The sequence below is a fragment of the Oreochromis aureus genome, linkage group 9 (assembly GCF_013358895.1).
Source record: "Oreochromis aureus strain Israel breed Guangdong linkage group 9, ZZ_aureus, whole genome shotgun sequence".
NCBI lineage: Eukaryota > Metazoa > Chordata > Actinopteri > Cichliformes > Cichlidae > Oreochromis > Oreochromis aureus.
The window spans coordinates 32,285,796-32,301,165 of NC_052950.1; the positions used below are offsets into that span (position 1 = coordinate 32,285,796).

The 15,370-nt window shown below is 41.5% G+C and overlaps 1 protein-coding gene across 1 annotated transcript in view; it reads right to left on the reverse strand.

Moving 5' to 3' along the window:
- Window positions 1-15,370, reverse strand: part of LOC116320878 (gamma-aminobutyric acid receptor subunit rho-3-like) — a 36,079-nt gene that overhangs the window by 14,958 nt on the left and 5,751 nt on the right. The window contains exon 3 of the mRNA XM_039617157.1: window positions 8,151-8,263. Within this exon, the coding sequence (XP_039473091.1) occupies window positions 8,151-8,263 (113 nt within the window). The remainder of the gene's footprint in view (window positions 1-8,150; window positions 8,264-15,370) is intronic.

Consider the following 15,370-nt stretch of genomic DNA (forward strand, 5'->3'; position numbering starts at 1 on the left):
TGGGACCACACCTCCATACACACGCCATCCAGCTCTCTGTCTATATATGACCCCCCAATGACCCCCAGCACTACAAGCTGTTCGATCTCATTTTCATGCCCCGCCTTCCCGCCCTTTTTCAATTCATTCACTTGCCTGAAAGCTAATTCAGTCCTGTCTGAGGCCTTCCACAAACCGCAGCCTGAATTCATGCTCAAGCTACCTGCCATTATCAAACTTTAAATGAGGATATGGTCTCAAATAGTGAAATACTTTTTGGTCTTAAAGGATACTGTGCTGGTGACAAGCCTTGTACCCCGAAACACAGTAAGTCACTTTCTCTGAGTGCAGACTGAACAGTTATTATAATGATGACAAAGAAAAGTCAAAATACAAAAGGTCCAGCTCTAATATTTGGTTTTGATGCTTTTTTTGTTACCGTGAATCAGGCAGAATCTGCGTCACTGCTTCCAAAAATTCCCATTTTAACCAAGAATTTTCAAGCTAAAAGGCATCTGAGAGAAACAGCTGTTACATTTCCCCCAAATAGAGCTCGGCCATGAGGGGGTGGAGCAGTAAAAAGTTAAAGTGCTGGCAGGAGGTGACTGTTACTAACAGCTCACAAGGTTGGCACACATGGCACCTTTAAACTGCCAGAGCTCTCTCCTCCCCCCCAGCTTTTATACTGCAGGGCTGAAGGATCGCAGAGTGGAGCCAGCTGTGCACCACCTTCACAGGAGAACGAGGTCTCAGTCACTAGTTTTTAAAACTTTACACAACACAACACGATGTTCACTCTGGACAGTAACGCAGGCTATGTTTTTCCTTTGAAATTGGAAATTTGCTAAATTGAAGCTAACTTTGTAAACCAACAGGTAACATCATGGTGGGAGACATGAGTCAGCAGTGTTTAGGAAGAGTTCATCCGACGATGCTCTTTCGTTGCATTAATCCAGTTTAGATGCAAAATAAACTGCTCTGCTGGAAATCTTTGAAAATATGTCAGAGTTGGCGATGGTACAAATGCCATCACTAGTTGAGTATGCACAAACACAGAAACACACAAACTCTCTCCTGCACAGTCCTACACACACACACACATACACGCACACACACACACACACACACACACACACACACACACACACACACACACACACACACACACACACACACACACACACACACACACACACACACACACACACACACACACACACACACACACACACACACACACACACACACACACACACACACACACACACACACAAGCACACTCACACACACGCGCACACACACATACACGCACACACACACAAGCACACACACGGGCACACACACACACACACACACACACGCGCGCACACACGCACACACGCACACACACACACAAGCACACACACACACACACGCACACACACACACACACACACACACGCACACACACACACACACACACACACACACACACACACAAACATCCAGTGGTTTGGGTTTTTCTCTGACCCTCGTCTGGTTGTGGTTAACCAGGTTACATGCCTGTGTTTACCATCAAGGACAGCATGTTAAAAAAAAAAAGCTTTACTCTGCAGTGTCTACAGAGAATCGTGTTAATTTTGCCCCGATGTTTGGATGGTGGCAGCTCAATGAACACTTTATTTAGTGAAGTTCATCTCACAGCCAGGTCCATAAAGCTCCCGCCACAGTCTGGCTTTGTCCCTGTGTGACTCAATAAAACCAGTGGAGACCAAAGTTTTAGTGTAGCCCCGACAACGACTGCTGTCAGGAGGGAAAACCTGCAACAGAAGGTCACTCGCTCTCCCTCTCCTGGCTCTTTACTACTTTCCTGGTCCCACATCACACCCAGTCAGCGTATGCATGAGGCAGACGTGCAAAACGAGGCCGAGGCTGATTGTAAAAAAACACAGAGAGAGAAGTTCAAAATCAGACATAAATTGTGATGTAATTTAACATCTGAGTTTAATACCTGCAGCTCATAGGTAAGTGCATGCATCAACCTCTCAGTTTGGTTTCAGGGATTAAAACCAATGCACACTGATTTTCTTCTGGATAATGTTTCGCTGACCTGCTAACAGGGATGAATTGCTAGATGCTAAACAAAATACTAGTGTGTGAAGTGGGGGTGCTCTCGCCAAAGGCAGGCGTCACAGCACCCTGTGATGCCTGCGTGTAACTTAAGAAGATATTATAAATAAGTAAAAAAAAAAACATTCTGAACAACTTTTTTCTTTAAATAAAACAACAAATGACATTACACATTAATGACATTCATTTTCGAATATTAGCTATCAGCTAATACCAGCACCAGCTATCACTAGGGTTTGTTGTTAAACACCACATTAAAGAGCTTGGACTCTTGGAATTGCTCCTGTATTGTCCTCATCTGATGATTTGTAGTTAAAAACACGGTTATGGCTTTACCGTGACGTAGAAGAGACTCACACCTTTGAACAATTTCCTCAATGCTGTTCATGAGGAAATGTATCCTCTAAACCTCTGAGCACCAGAATGTTAAAACTGCACACCAAGGTCAAGTTCTGGCTTATTATGAGCTGCCTACAAGCAGTTTTAACGCAATCATTGAGCAGTAGTCCTATCCTTGATGCAAAAGGTACTTGACTATGTTGTATGCTGAGCACATTAGGCTTTTTCAGCTGGGTAAAGGATGCATATCTGGATAGGTTCTGGTCAGCTGTGTGCAAATAGGCTTGACTGTTTGTCTTGACTGCTGTGCCTTAACGAGACTTTGTTGCTGCAAGACTGCCATACTGTTTCATAATGACATTTGTTCACCTGTGTGTGACATGAGTCTAAACTCCAGTTTTTAGCACTTTGGCACTGACTTTTCTGGAAGCTGCTGCTGGTCATTACATTGTGATTGCATGTAAATTATCAGCTAAGGTTGGCAAGCTGGTTAGCAATACACATTTACAGACTACGTGAGTTCAGACACAAATATCTGCTAATTCGTGCAAAGCAAATACTGCTAAAAAGGCTTCTTGGAGTGTATCAAACAAGATGCATACATGCTGGAGATTTTCTTCCTGGACGACCAGTTATGCTTAACCAGCCACCCGCCTGAGGCCTTCAGACACTGCAACGTGTCAGAAACATTACATAAACCAAAGGGCATCACTCTACATGGGTGAAGACCTAAAAGGGTGATGAATTAAAAATTCCACAGTGGCACTCGCCACCACGCTTTCAGGAGATCAGATTTGCTCACATTTTGCACAGTTTTGCTCAGTTTTATCTTCCAGGTACAAATAACCACACAACAAGCTGTTTAAATAATCTGACATATTCTAAAATGTTCCAAAAGGCACCAACTTCAAGAAGTCAGTGACTTATTTAGCAGAGGATAGGTTTAGCATGCAGCTAGCAGTACAGCCACCTGTATCATCACCAGTACAGGTGTTATGGAGGGAATTACACTTGTTTTAGAAAACGACATAACATGCACGAAGGAGGACGTAAAATTTACCCTGTTGAAGATCTGATTTGTATTCAGGTTGAACAAAAATTACCAGTAAATATTTTTAGGCGACACGGCTGAAAATGAAAGGCTGCTGATTGGGATCGAACTGTCTTTACAGTCAGCCTCAGACGGGTTTTCTTCCACTTCCTCGTTGGCTTCATGCAGGACGCTGCTTGTTGTCACAAAGTCTCACTGACCCGCATAACATATTTTTTGTTTCTTTTTCTTATCAGCTCATGTGATTAGCTCTGCTACAAGGAAACAGGGAGAAAAGATCTTCTTAAGTCCCCGTTGAGCCTTCTGTGATGTTATCAGTGCTTTGGTGGTTTTAGGTGATATCAGCCTGAACAATCAGCACACGTCTCTTGTGCTCTTCTGCTTCTTTACCTCGCCTTTAAAACCAGAATACTTCCACATGTGACCTTTAATGGCAGCAAACCTCCACCTCACTTCTGCTCTCTCCTTTCATTGTCCTGCTGGCTGCTAAATCCTGCTCTGGACTTTTATTCGAGTAGCGTTATGATATTCTCGGTTAGTGATCTCCTCCAGATTTAGCTTAACGCATGAAAACCTTGCCTGGTGCAGCTTTAACGGATAGCTTTTTGTCCCATAATGTTTGTGTGTTCAGCGTTTCAGAACGAGTCGCCCTAATCCCCGAACACAACGCTGCAGATGGATCAATCCATGCAGTCATAAGCGGCATAATGCAGCTTTAAGGTGGCAGGATGTTTCTCTGGAGCCTCATCGCCGCCCCGTGTGTTCTCATTTGACTCTCCATCGGCACCAATCATATGAGGGGGAAGGTGAGAGGTGGACAGGGATTAAGAGGTGAATCTCTAGGTAGCTTTCAGACAACATGAGTGTCAGACTACAGAATCCATACTGCCGAAGCCTAACCATGTGTAATGCTGCATCCTTGACCGAAACACTTTAAGACATCTGCAGAATTTACAGTTAAATGCTTTCAAAAACAGCATCAGTGGTTTTCTGTCTCTATGTGCTTTACATCACAGCTGACTTTTAGAGAAACCTCACTGAGTTCCTTGTCTCCGCTCACATATCCTGTCAGGTGATGGCCACGCTTCTACTTTTGTTGTTGTTGTGCAAATACTGAGATAATCAGAGCTTTGTGAGGAGGATTAAGGATAGATATCCTCCTGAGGCAGAAGGAAAAGAAGCAGCAGAAAATGTGAAACAGGCACCAAGAGTCAAAGGTTTCAAAAATTTTAAGCAAAAATAAAGTCGGCCTGAGTAATTTATCCGATCGCGGGAGAGGCAGACAATGATTAAATGAAATTTAAATGAAAGTTAAAGAAAATATGAAATATACATTTATAAATGTCCTGCTGTGCTCCTGTACAGTGAGCCCATGTAAGTTTTTGAGATAACCGTATTAATGAACAACCGCCCAGTCATACACAACAATACAATGTGGCTGTAATATAAGCAAATTTAATATTATAATTAACCTGCTGTATCCGATTTCAACTCATATCATAATTAAGTATTGGAACATTTACTTGCACGGTGTAGACGTAGAAAACAAGTAGAAAACCATTTAAATGAGCTTTCATAATCCATCATTTCAGCAGCAGCTACGCTTTGTTTGAGAAGTCATCAAGTATTTTGGAAACAAACAATCAAAACCTTCTCTTTTGTTTTATGCTCCAAGGTTTTTGTTATGATGACAGCAATGAATCTACCAAAAAAATGTCAGGTTTGTACCTGACATGCGGCAAAGTGAGCGCACAGAGCGGGAAGCTGCAGCCAAAATATAGCTCCACTTGGCTGGATACCAGCATAATCCCAGCCCTGATAGTAAATCACAAGCATCTGGCAACATGGCGTGTCATTTGGAAGACATGTCACGTGTGAAGTTTATGGGGACAAGTTTAAGTTTATAGACATCCTTTAAAGGTTGACCTTGATTTAGAAACAGTAAAAGTCCTCAACATGAGCAAGAGGTATCGAGAAATGTCGTAAGGAGTATTTCTGGAGTTTGGTCTGCCCTTCGAGGAATCTGAGGAGGGGATGGTTTTGGCTCTTCAGCTTCTCAAGCCTCACACACACACACACACACACACACACACACACACACACACACACACACAGAAGCTATAGGCTTATCTGAGGGAGAAAAATGCTGATATTTCCCTCTGTATAAAATTACAGTCCGTGGAAATGCCGCAGGGTCACGGGGCAGACAGTGGTGCTTTTGGTGTTCCCACCCTGAATGGCAGACAGGACCACAAAGACGCCGGCAGACCAGGCATATAGAGGAACATATGAAAGCAGCAAGCAGGCCGTGTGTGTGAGAAAGAGTTTTCTCGAAACACGGTTCATTTTGTAGATTCATGGTTACATTTATTTTTTGTTGTTTTAAATTATTCAACTTTCAGTTAAAGTCCTGAATTGAGAATCAAACTTCACACAAACAGTGATTATCTATGAAATAAACCCACAGGAAATATTCAAAGTTTCAGGGTGAAGATGAGTAAAGTTTAGAGCAAGAATAAAAAAACCAAAATGATCAGTGGAAGAATTAAAGGAAGAGACTGTCATCAGCAGAAAAATGCCTGCATTGTCCTTAAAATGTAAAAAAGACCTCTGTTTAGATTTTCACGCTGCGCAGCCTTTTGTGGTCGTGCAAATAATGACGTTAAAAACCTCTAACAAGCCTTTCAGGATTGGGTGGAGACCGCAGTTTGAACCTTGCTTCAAACAGCTGTCAACAGCGGTTTCTTTTAATTCTGCCTTTAGTCTGAAGACAAGTTCAGACAACGACCAGCGCTAATAAATCAACTAAAGCTTTTGTTCCACACAGAGCGTTTATCTAAATGATGAGAAATCACCATCCTGACAAAACACATGCAAACATCTGCCATCCATAGCAGAGGCCTTTGTACGATCTTAGTATTTATGTGTTAAAAATGTCGACCAGCCAGATCAAGTCATTAAAAACCACACTCCCACTGCTGATGACCAAAGATAGAAAAGTCACCACTGACACTTTGATTCTCATGACTTAAAACTTTTTTCAATAGTTTATTTTAAAGAAATAAAAGAGCAAACAAGGAAAATACTTTTTCTTGTCTAAAAATAAAATGATGTGTTACATCAGAAGGTGGCAGTAACGATATTATTCTGGATTTTATTTTTGTGGCCTTAAAGATGATTTTTTTGTTCAAATACACAAAATTAATACTTTCCTATTTTCTTCTTCTTTTGGCTGCTCATTTATGGGTCGCTACAGGGCCCCTGTGTCTCGATCTCACCCGATCGCTGGCATCTTCCTCTGTCACAGCTCTGCATGTCCTCCCTCACTACATCCATGAACCTTCTCTGTGTCAGTAAACGCACTGTCTTTCCCCAGTTGTTGTTAAACAAGGCCTTGATCAATCCAATATGGAAATCTCATTCTTGATGATCAGCATATTCAGCTTCACAAGGACGTTCCAGCAAAATCTCTTCCTGATGCGTTTCTGCCTCCACATTTCTCTGGCTCGCGACCAGCACTAAGAGCTCACACGCTTGGCTTCATCATCAGCGGAGTTAGTTTATATGGTTTGGATTAAATCAAACCAGTTTCCACTTTGGCAACAGTCCTTGGTCTATACCAGGGGTGTCGAACTCCAGGGCTCGAGGGCCGGTGTCCTGCAGGTTTTAGTGTCCTTGATCCAACACAGCTGATTTAAATGGCTAAATTGCCTCCTCAAAATGTCTTGTAGTCCTCCAGAGGCCTGGTGATGAACTAATCATGTGATTCAGGTGTGTTGATCCAGGGTGAGATCTAAACCCTGCAGGGCACCGGCCCTCGAGGCCTGGAGTTTGACAACCCTGCTCTATACTGTAAGGATACAGTGCAGACACGGCTCATTAATGCTGATAAAATCCAAATCTGAAGCACAGACATCCTGGAGGGTCTCTATTAGTAAAATAAAATAAAAAGTCAACAATGAAAATCAACAACAACTGCGTTTCTCGAGCTGAACTCGAGAAATCTGGCTTTGCATAATAACCATCAGTACATTAATCCAATGCAAACACACAGAGGCACTAATATACATACAATGCAGATCACATTAAGAGTTCCAAGTTCATATTTAATATTTTAATCCATATCATGGAATCACACAAACCATCTGTGTGTGGCTAAATGCATTGTCGTGTGTTTGATAGCGATGATTTTCATTGCAGACGTCACTTTGTTGCCCACCCCTCCATCTGCTCCAGACCTGGAATATAATCCAGATTAATGCATTCGAACCCCCGCGACTCACACACATACACACACTCATTATGTTCTGGAAACACACACAGACACATGCACAGTTGCATCTGAGACAGCACATTGAGTCCTACTGTATTTCAAATTCTCTCACACACACAAACACACACGGACGCTGGTGTTGCTGCACAATAGTGATATCTGGGTCAGCGCTGGTGTCATTTTTTGTTTTTTTATCACATCCGTTGTTTGTGTGACCCAATGGCCATCATCACATCAAACCACAGCGAGCGAGGAGGGATTTTTCTCTGTTAGGCGATGTGTGAGGGAACGGATTAAATCATCCGCGATCAGAGATGAAATGAGGAGTGCCTTTGTCTCTTTGGCTATGTGTGTGTGTGTGCGTGTGTGTGTGTGTGTTTGTGTGTGTGAGCGCCTGACCTCCGAAGCCTGGTCTCATGGCGAAGTCGTGCTCTTCAATCCTCAGCAGTTGTTCACTTTTTATTAGTAATGTTTTGGTGCTGTCCTGCCTCTTCAGCTTGTAGTCAATACGTCTGCAGAGAGAACACACACAGAGGCATAAATACACACACACCCACACAGATACACAGCATGTTGAGTGAGTAGTTATGTCATTGAATTCATTGAACATTTTGATTAGAAAAGAATACAATGTGTAGTTTTCTTCCTACTCTTTGTTCTTCCCATCATGCAGTTCTCTCTAACCCTGCCAAAACCAAAACCTTTATTAAAGGCGTGACCGGGCTCCATGAACAAATAACACACGTGCACACGCACACATGTTCGCACGTATTCCCCATCAAACTAAAACACAAAGCATTTTATTATGTTCCACAACAACCTCGAAGCTACTGCAGGCCTGATAAACACAGCTGCTGAGAGTCAATAGTCAAACACAGATAATGAGCATTTTCAGCTGCATGGACCGTTAGAGGTGGCTTCCTCGGCCTTCACGGAGAAGTCAGGACTAATCCTCCATACAATTATAACACACGTTATAATATAAAAGGCTTAAAATGTTTACAGTACATGACAAAAACAACAGGGTTCAGTTTAGTTTCCAAAGTGAGGTTCATCCTTTCAATTTGTTTTTATTGTTTAAAACTCTTTTTAGTTTCAGTATTATTTGAATTTTTTTGCTAATGTTATAATATGAATGGCATTATGCTAAAAAAAAATCTAATAATATATAAAAATTGAAGACAATTCATTCTTTTTTCAGTTTGTTTTGTCTGGACACGCATTAGGCTACTTTCGAATCACCATTTAAGCCATCAAGCATGGATCCGGACTGTGATCATCAAATCAAAGTTTACGATAAAAACCTAGTGTTTATCATGTAAACATGCTAAGACTGCAAGGACACATAAAACTTCTTCCCTAGCTGGGACCACATCCTCGGTAACGATGGGCGATGAGGGATGAGGAAGTGTGAACTGGTGCTGCGGTTTGGGGAAGGCCTCGAAGGGGACTGTGGACAGCGGCTCCTGGGCCGGGCAGATCCCCATGTACTGACGAGAAATGAATGAAGGAAAGGAAGAGAGGAGAAGAGGAGAAGAGAGGGAAAGTGGGGGGAAGGGTGGGGCATGAAAATGAGAACAGCAGGTATTGGAGAAGGCAGGCTTTTATAGCCGGAGGGGGCATGAAGGAGGAGGGGTCCCGCTCCTGAAATTCAGATGATATCTCCACTACAAAGAGACTCATTAACTGCTACATCAACACTAATACTCGTATAATTGAGCCCAGTTCACTAATGGATCGTTACTTCTACCTCCAGAAATGTATATTCAGTTCAGCTGTACGAGGACAGCAGGAGAGAGCAGAACAGAGCAGGACTCAGTAACAGCTGTGACACCGGAACTGTTTGAATCAAGCTGTAAACAGTTTTATTTCTACTGTAAGCATTGACCTTTTATTTACATGGCCGCCTGAGGGGATTGACTCACTTTGAGGAACTGACGCTTTGGCACTTTGCAGGCTCCTGCTTGTTCTTCATCGCAGTTTTATATTAAATCTCATGCAATGCAACAAAGAGGATGTTGGGAAAATTCAGTCTACAGTGTTAAGGGAATACGTTTTGTATGTGTGCTTGAAAATGATGTTTCCAACCCTGTCATCTCCCCCAGACGTGGATTAGTTCATAGCAGCTGGGTTGCAAAGTGGTTTGCAGAGTAACAGAAACCGGGCAGACACGGCCAGGCTAAAGCAGCTAAAACAGCACAATCTATGTGATTTGCATTTAGATGCATAGCCTTGCATAGCTTTGAGATCAGAGTGACCTTGGCCTGGACTGCAGGTGAGCTTGACTTTGTGGCCTGCCTGAACTAATGCTCGATTTGGTAAGGCTAAATAACCCCAGGCACAGAGAACACATAACACCATACAATACTACAACGTAATGGAAAATTTCTACAAAAGAGAAACAAGATGACGTCATTTGAACACACAAACTAATCAAATGAACAAAAAAAGAAACAACCGCAAAGAAATTACAACGAAAACAGATCAAAACAAAATGACCACAAAGTGACACAAAAAAAAGGACACAAATTTACCACAAGGAGAAAATGATGTCTACATGTAAGCATACAAACAACCAAAAACAGATGTGCTTAAAAGAGACACATGAAGTACCACACTTCAAATATTTACGAAACAAACAAACAAAGAAGAGACTGCTGAAGTGTTATATACACCACGCACATACATAAGCACACAAAAGCCTAAAGTCTAAATCTAATCAAACTGTAGATAATATATAATAAGATTTTCTTGTTTTATGTAACTTATGACCTTCATCATGAGGTTGTTGGGAAGCTTTGTTGAAATCAGGGAACTTCAAATGATTCTGGATTTATTGTGTGGATTTTGGATGGAGGGGACTGATGCTGTGACAGATGCAGTCTGTGATATGTGGCTGAAATGTTTAGAGAGCTTTTAACCACATTTTTGAGAAACCAGTGAACAATGAGTCTTCACACACAACCTTGCAGAGCAGGAACTCTGCATACCACATTATGTAGCAGCTTGTCAATGGTATCGATTGTTTTTGGTTGAAACTGTCCTCAAATGACCCAGAACAAAGTCATTGCCGGCAAAACTGTGAACAGCTACGCAGGACCAACATTCGAACAGGGGAACCCCAGAATGACGACATTTAGGATGCACAAAGTGTAATTATAGCTTAAGCATAACTGACTTTCAGTTGTAATACATGCAGAATTGCGTGCATGTGCATGTGCACGTGTGTGTGTGTGGACGTGGTAATCACATGCACAAAGGTGAACATGCAGTGGTAAAAGCGATGAAAGCTGTTTGAGATCTTCTGGATGCAAAGCCTCTTTAAAAGTCACACACCTTGACACACATAAATGATACCACACATGGACACGCAGACACACAAACACACATTCATTCCTCTGTTATTGTGAGGTTAAAAAAATAATTTCAGCCAAATCCTATTTCTATAATCCTTTAAATTAACCTTGACTAACACTCTAAAATCCACCCAGAACAAACCCAACGTAGCGCTAATCTCAAGCCTGAAGCTAATTTAATCAACTAATAATCAACACTGGATGTAACATGTTGGCTTTTTAAAAAAAATTGTTGCTCAAATGAAATAAAAAGTCCTTATTTTAGACAATAAACTCTAAAATCCTGACATAGAGGCCAGAGGAGGAAGTGCATTCAGATACTGAAAATCCTGACTGACACAAATTTTTCTCCCCTAAAAGTTCCTTTTCTGTAAAACTACACAATTCAGTATTAGTTAAATGGCCTAAAAGAATTTGAAAGTACAGTTTAGTTCTTGTGTTCAAGTAAATTAATTGTTTATTTTTTGAAATGTGTTTGGATAAAACCTCCATTGTGAAGTTGCCACAGTGGGTGTCCCTGCGGTTTAGCAGGCGGAGCAGGTTAGAGGATTTTTAGCTGGACTGTGATTCGATCCCTCCCTCTCCTGGTTTGCATGTCCTTAGGGATGATACTGAATCCAAAGGTCACTGATGTGTGTGACTGAAAAAGTGACAAAAGCAGTCCATTTTACTTTTGTGAGAACCCCCCCCCCCTAATTTCTTTCTGATATTTTGTTGTTTTGTTCTTTGCATGTCCTCCTTCATCACATACATGAATCTTCTCTGTCGTCTTCCTGTTTTCCTCCATATTCAGGATCCCTCCTCTGCACATGTTCGAACCATGTCAGCCTCGCTTCTCTAACTTTGCCTCCAAACCTGAGCTCAACCTCTGATGTCCTTCTGCAGGAAAATAGATTAGAAATGAACTCTACCTTATTCAGCTAAAGTTGAAATTGCTGGTACAAACGCATTCATGAGTATTAATAATGAACATGAATGAAAGCGATAAATAATAATTTCATTTATAATAATAGAAAAAACTCCTGATTACACCTTAATGTAAATAACCTTTTCAATACAGAGATTGCACTTTTCATATATTTACACAGTGGTATTAGTACATTTAGTTACATTTATACAGTTACAGTTGTGCCTGTTCTTATCAAACAATGAGGTTAGCATATTGATAAATGATGCAGATGAGCCCAAAGCTCGGGCTTCAACTTCTAAACATTTTTTCTCGACTTATCCTCCTTGTGGTCATCTCAGGCACATCTCTGCTGTTTGTGTGAGCACAGAAGCCCCACCTGATGCAACACCTTCCTCTCCCTGGGGCACCTCCTCCAACTCTTCTGAGGGGCATTCCCAGGCAAGCAGAGAGACATAATCTCTGTTTTGTGTCCTGGGTCTGCCCTGAGGCCCTCTACCATTTAGACACACCCAAAACACCTCACCTAGGAGGTTTCCGGGAGGCATTTTAGTCAAATGTGGAACCATCTCAGCTGAATCCTTTCCAGTTTAAAGAAGCGTTGGGGATTGGGCAGCTATTGAAGGCGGGGGCTTTGGTGGTCCAATCCCCAGCTACTTAAACGGGCTTTAGGGACACTGTCTGTAATCTTAAAAATGCACCAATTATGTTTCAGTTTCTTTCAGGTGCTTTCAAAAACACATAATGCTCCCACTTGTCTTAAAGTCTTTTCTTATTTATTCTTCTCCTGCTCCTTTTAGACGTCGCCACGGCGGATCATCTGCCTCCGTCGCACCAACCTTCTGCATCTCCTCCTTCACTACAGCCTTGAATCTTCTCTCTGGCCTTCTTCTTCCTAGCTGCTCCATTTTTAATATTTCCAACAATGTTGAGACTAACACCAGAGTTTGTAGAAAAATTGGTTTTATTTTATAAGTATTTAATAAATAAAGTATTTATTAACCTCAGCTCAAAATGAGAGCCCGAAGAGCATGAAGGCACCTCTCAAAACCCAAACTCAGGCATCATGTTTTCCACACCTTATCAGGTGTAAGCGTAGACAGTTAAGCTTCGGCAACACCTAGACTCTTGCAATGCTGCGGGGGTTTGCAGAGGGCTGTAACACTTGCCTGTCTGACTTTGTTGGACCGCTCAACCTGAGCCGTCCCTCTGATTTACTCCTTTCTAATTTTGTCCATTCTGGTCACTCCCAGTGAAATCTTAACACCCCCGGGTCGTCCTCCTGTAACTCATACAAAGCTACTCAAGTACAGTCCAAGAATGACATTTTTTGCCTGAAATGAGCAAAACAGTTTAAGCAGAAGTTGTGAGCAGAACTTCCACTACTGCTGGAAACATTTGGTCCCCACAAAGATAGATGACACGATGAACACACAAAACCTCAGGTCAGTGTGACAGATGAGGGCAGCCTGCCTGCTGCTGTCAGCAGCAGGATTCACCCACAACTGCTGCTGTAATACTACACTGAACACACACACAGACACACACACAACTAATTCAATTCTAATTTAGGGATTTTATCTTCTCTGTTTAAAGAAAACACTGTTGGGAAACTGGCTTATTTGTTGCATTACTGCAAAGTGTTCAGTGCAGTTCTGTGCTACATTTACAAACCTTCATTTATGTCTTCTTTACATTTATTGTAATATATATTCAACATATATGTACGTAAAAGAACATTTTTAGTGTGACCTAGAACATCAATCACAGGCCGAGTTGGTTTTATCGCAGTAATTTCTGCTCTGCTGTGTACTCACTCGGCTGTTTTTGCACTTTAATTTCACAGAGATTACCTGCTGTACAAACAGTGAGGGCTGGGTTATGGTATTATATATATGGATCAAGGTCATATTGTTATCTCACTGTTGCAACACATACATCAGCTCTCAGGTGGTGTAAATGACAAAGGGTAAAACTCAGTCACTGCTTTATTGCATGACCGTTTTTATTGCATGACTTTATGTGTTTATTTTAAGTGTGTTATATGGAATCAAATGTAGAGTCATTAATATTATTATAACTGTCTGTGCTTGGACATGCTTTGGAAACATTTTTATGCACAAATTGTACTTCAGATTGCAAACTAGTGTACTTATTGAATAGATATTTATATTGAATTTGGCTGAGATAAAGAAATCCGAGTGTTAAATGTATGTTGGGTTGGAAAGAGTGAAGTCCATTCAGTCAGTTTACATATTTGGTTCTCCTACAGGAATCTGAAGATGCTTATTAGACGGCGTGTGTGAGCTGCTCAGAACAGAAGCTGCATTCACTGATTCTGGAAAGCTGGCTGTTGCTGGGTTTTTTTCTTTTCCATTTGAAACCTGTTTGAGGTGCAGGCTTTCAAAATCTGCAATCTGCTAAACCTGCAGTGGTCACTTCTCCATGGACTGGTGCTCCTGCAGACAGCAGACTCAGCAAAAAAAAAGAGAAGCTTTTCCACTTAACTGTGAAGTGCTGCAGACTTACTTTTAAACTAAAAATAATCCTGCCACGCTGTGAAGGGCAGGGAACCTTGACGTCACTTTTACACATTATCATTTATTTTGAGCAAATGAAAGGAAATCTACAGAAGTGAAATTTCCTTTGCAGCTGACTCTGTGGTTTTTCTGTAAAACTGGGATGTGAGAGTCAGCAACCCATATGGGAACCTCTTTGTGACGTGTTCTGCAGAAGTGAATCACAGCTTCCTGACATCCACAAAATTTCCTGTAAGCTCTCTGCTCTCCTTAAACTGATGCTGTAGAAACTTCAGCTTCCTGCTCCTCAGTCAGCTCTAGTAACTTTAAATAATTGTGTTGCTGTAACAGTGAAAGGAATTTCAAATGTAAAGTCTCTGAGGTTTAATCTGCATTTTAAACTTATACAAAGCCACATAAGCTAATTTCAGCTGCTCCCTCATCACAAAAGGGCACCCCAGCAGGCAGTAATAAAATATTTCTGTTCACGCAGACAAAAAGTAATTCATTTTTAGATGTTTATGGTTAGTGTCGTTTTGTGGGAAGACAGCTGCTTGTTCAAATCTGAAAGCTTTGAAAGCTGCTGAAGCCTTTCTGTGAGGAGTTTGCATGTTCTCCCACAGTGCAAAGACATGCATGGAGTTCTATCATTGGCCATAGGCTTGAATGATTGCCTATCGCTGTGTGTTACCCATGTGACAATCATCCTGCCTCTCATATTTGATAAGTGATTAATAAAAAGGATCTTAAACCATAAAGCTGGATCTTTATGGTTTAAGTTCAGCGGCAACTGGTTTCCTTTCAGTACCATTAAAACTGTATGACAGCTCTCCTTAG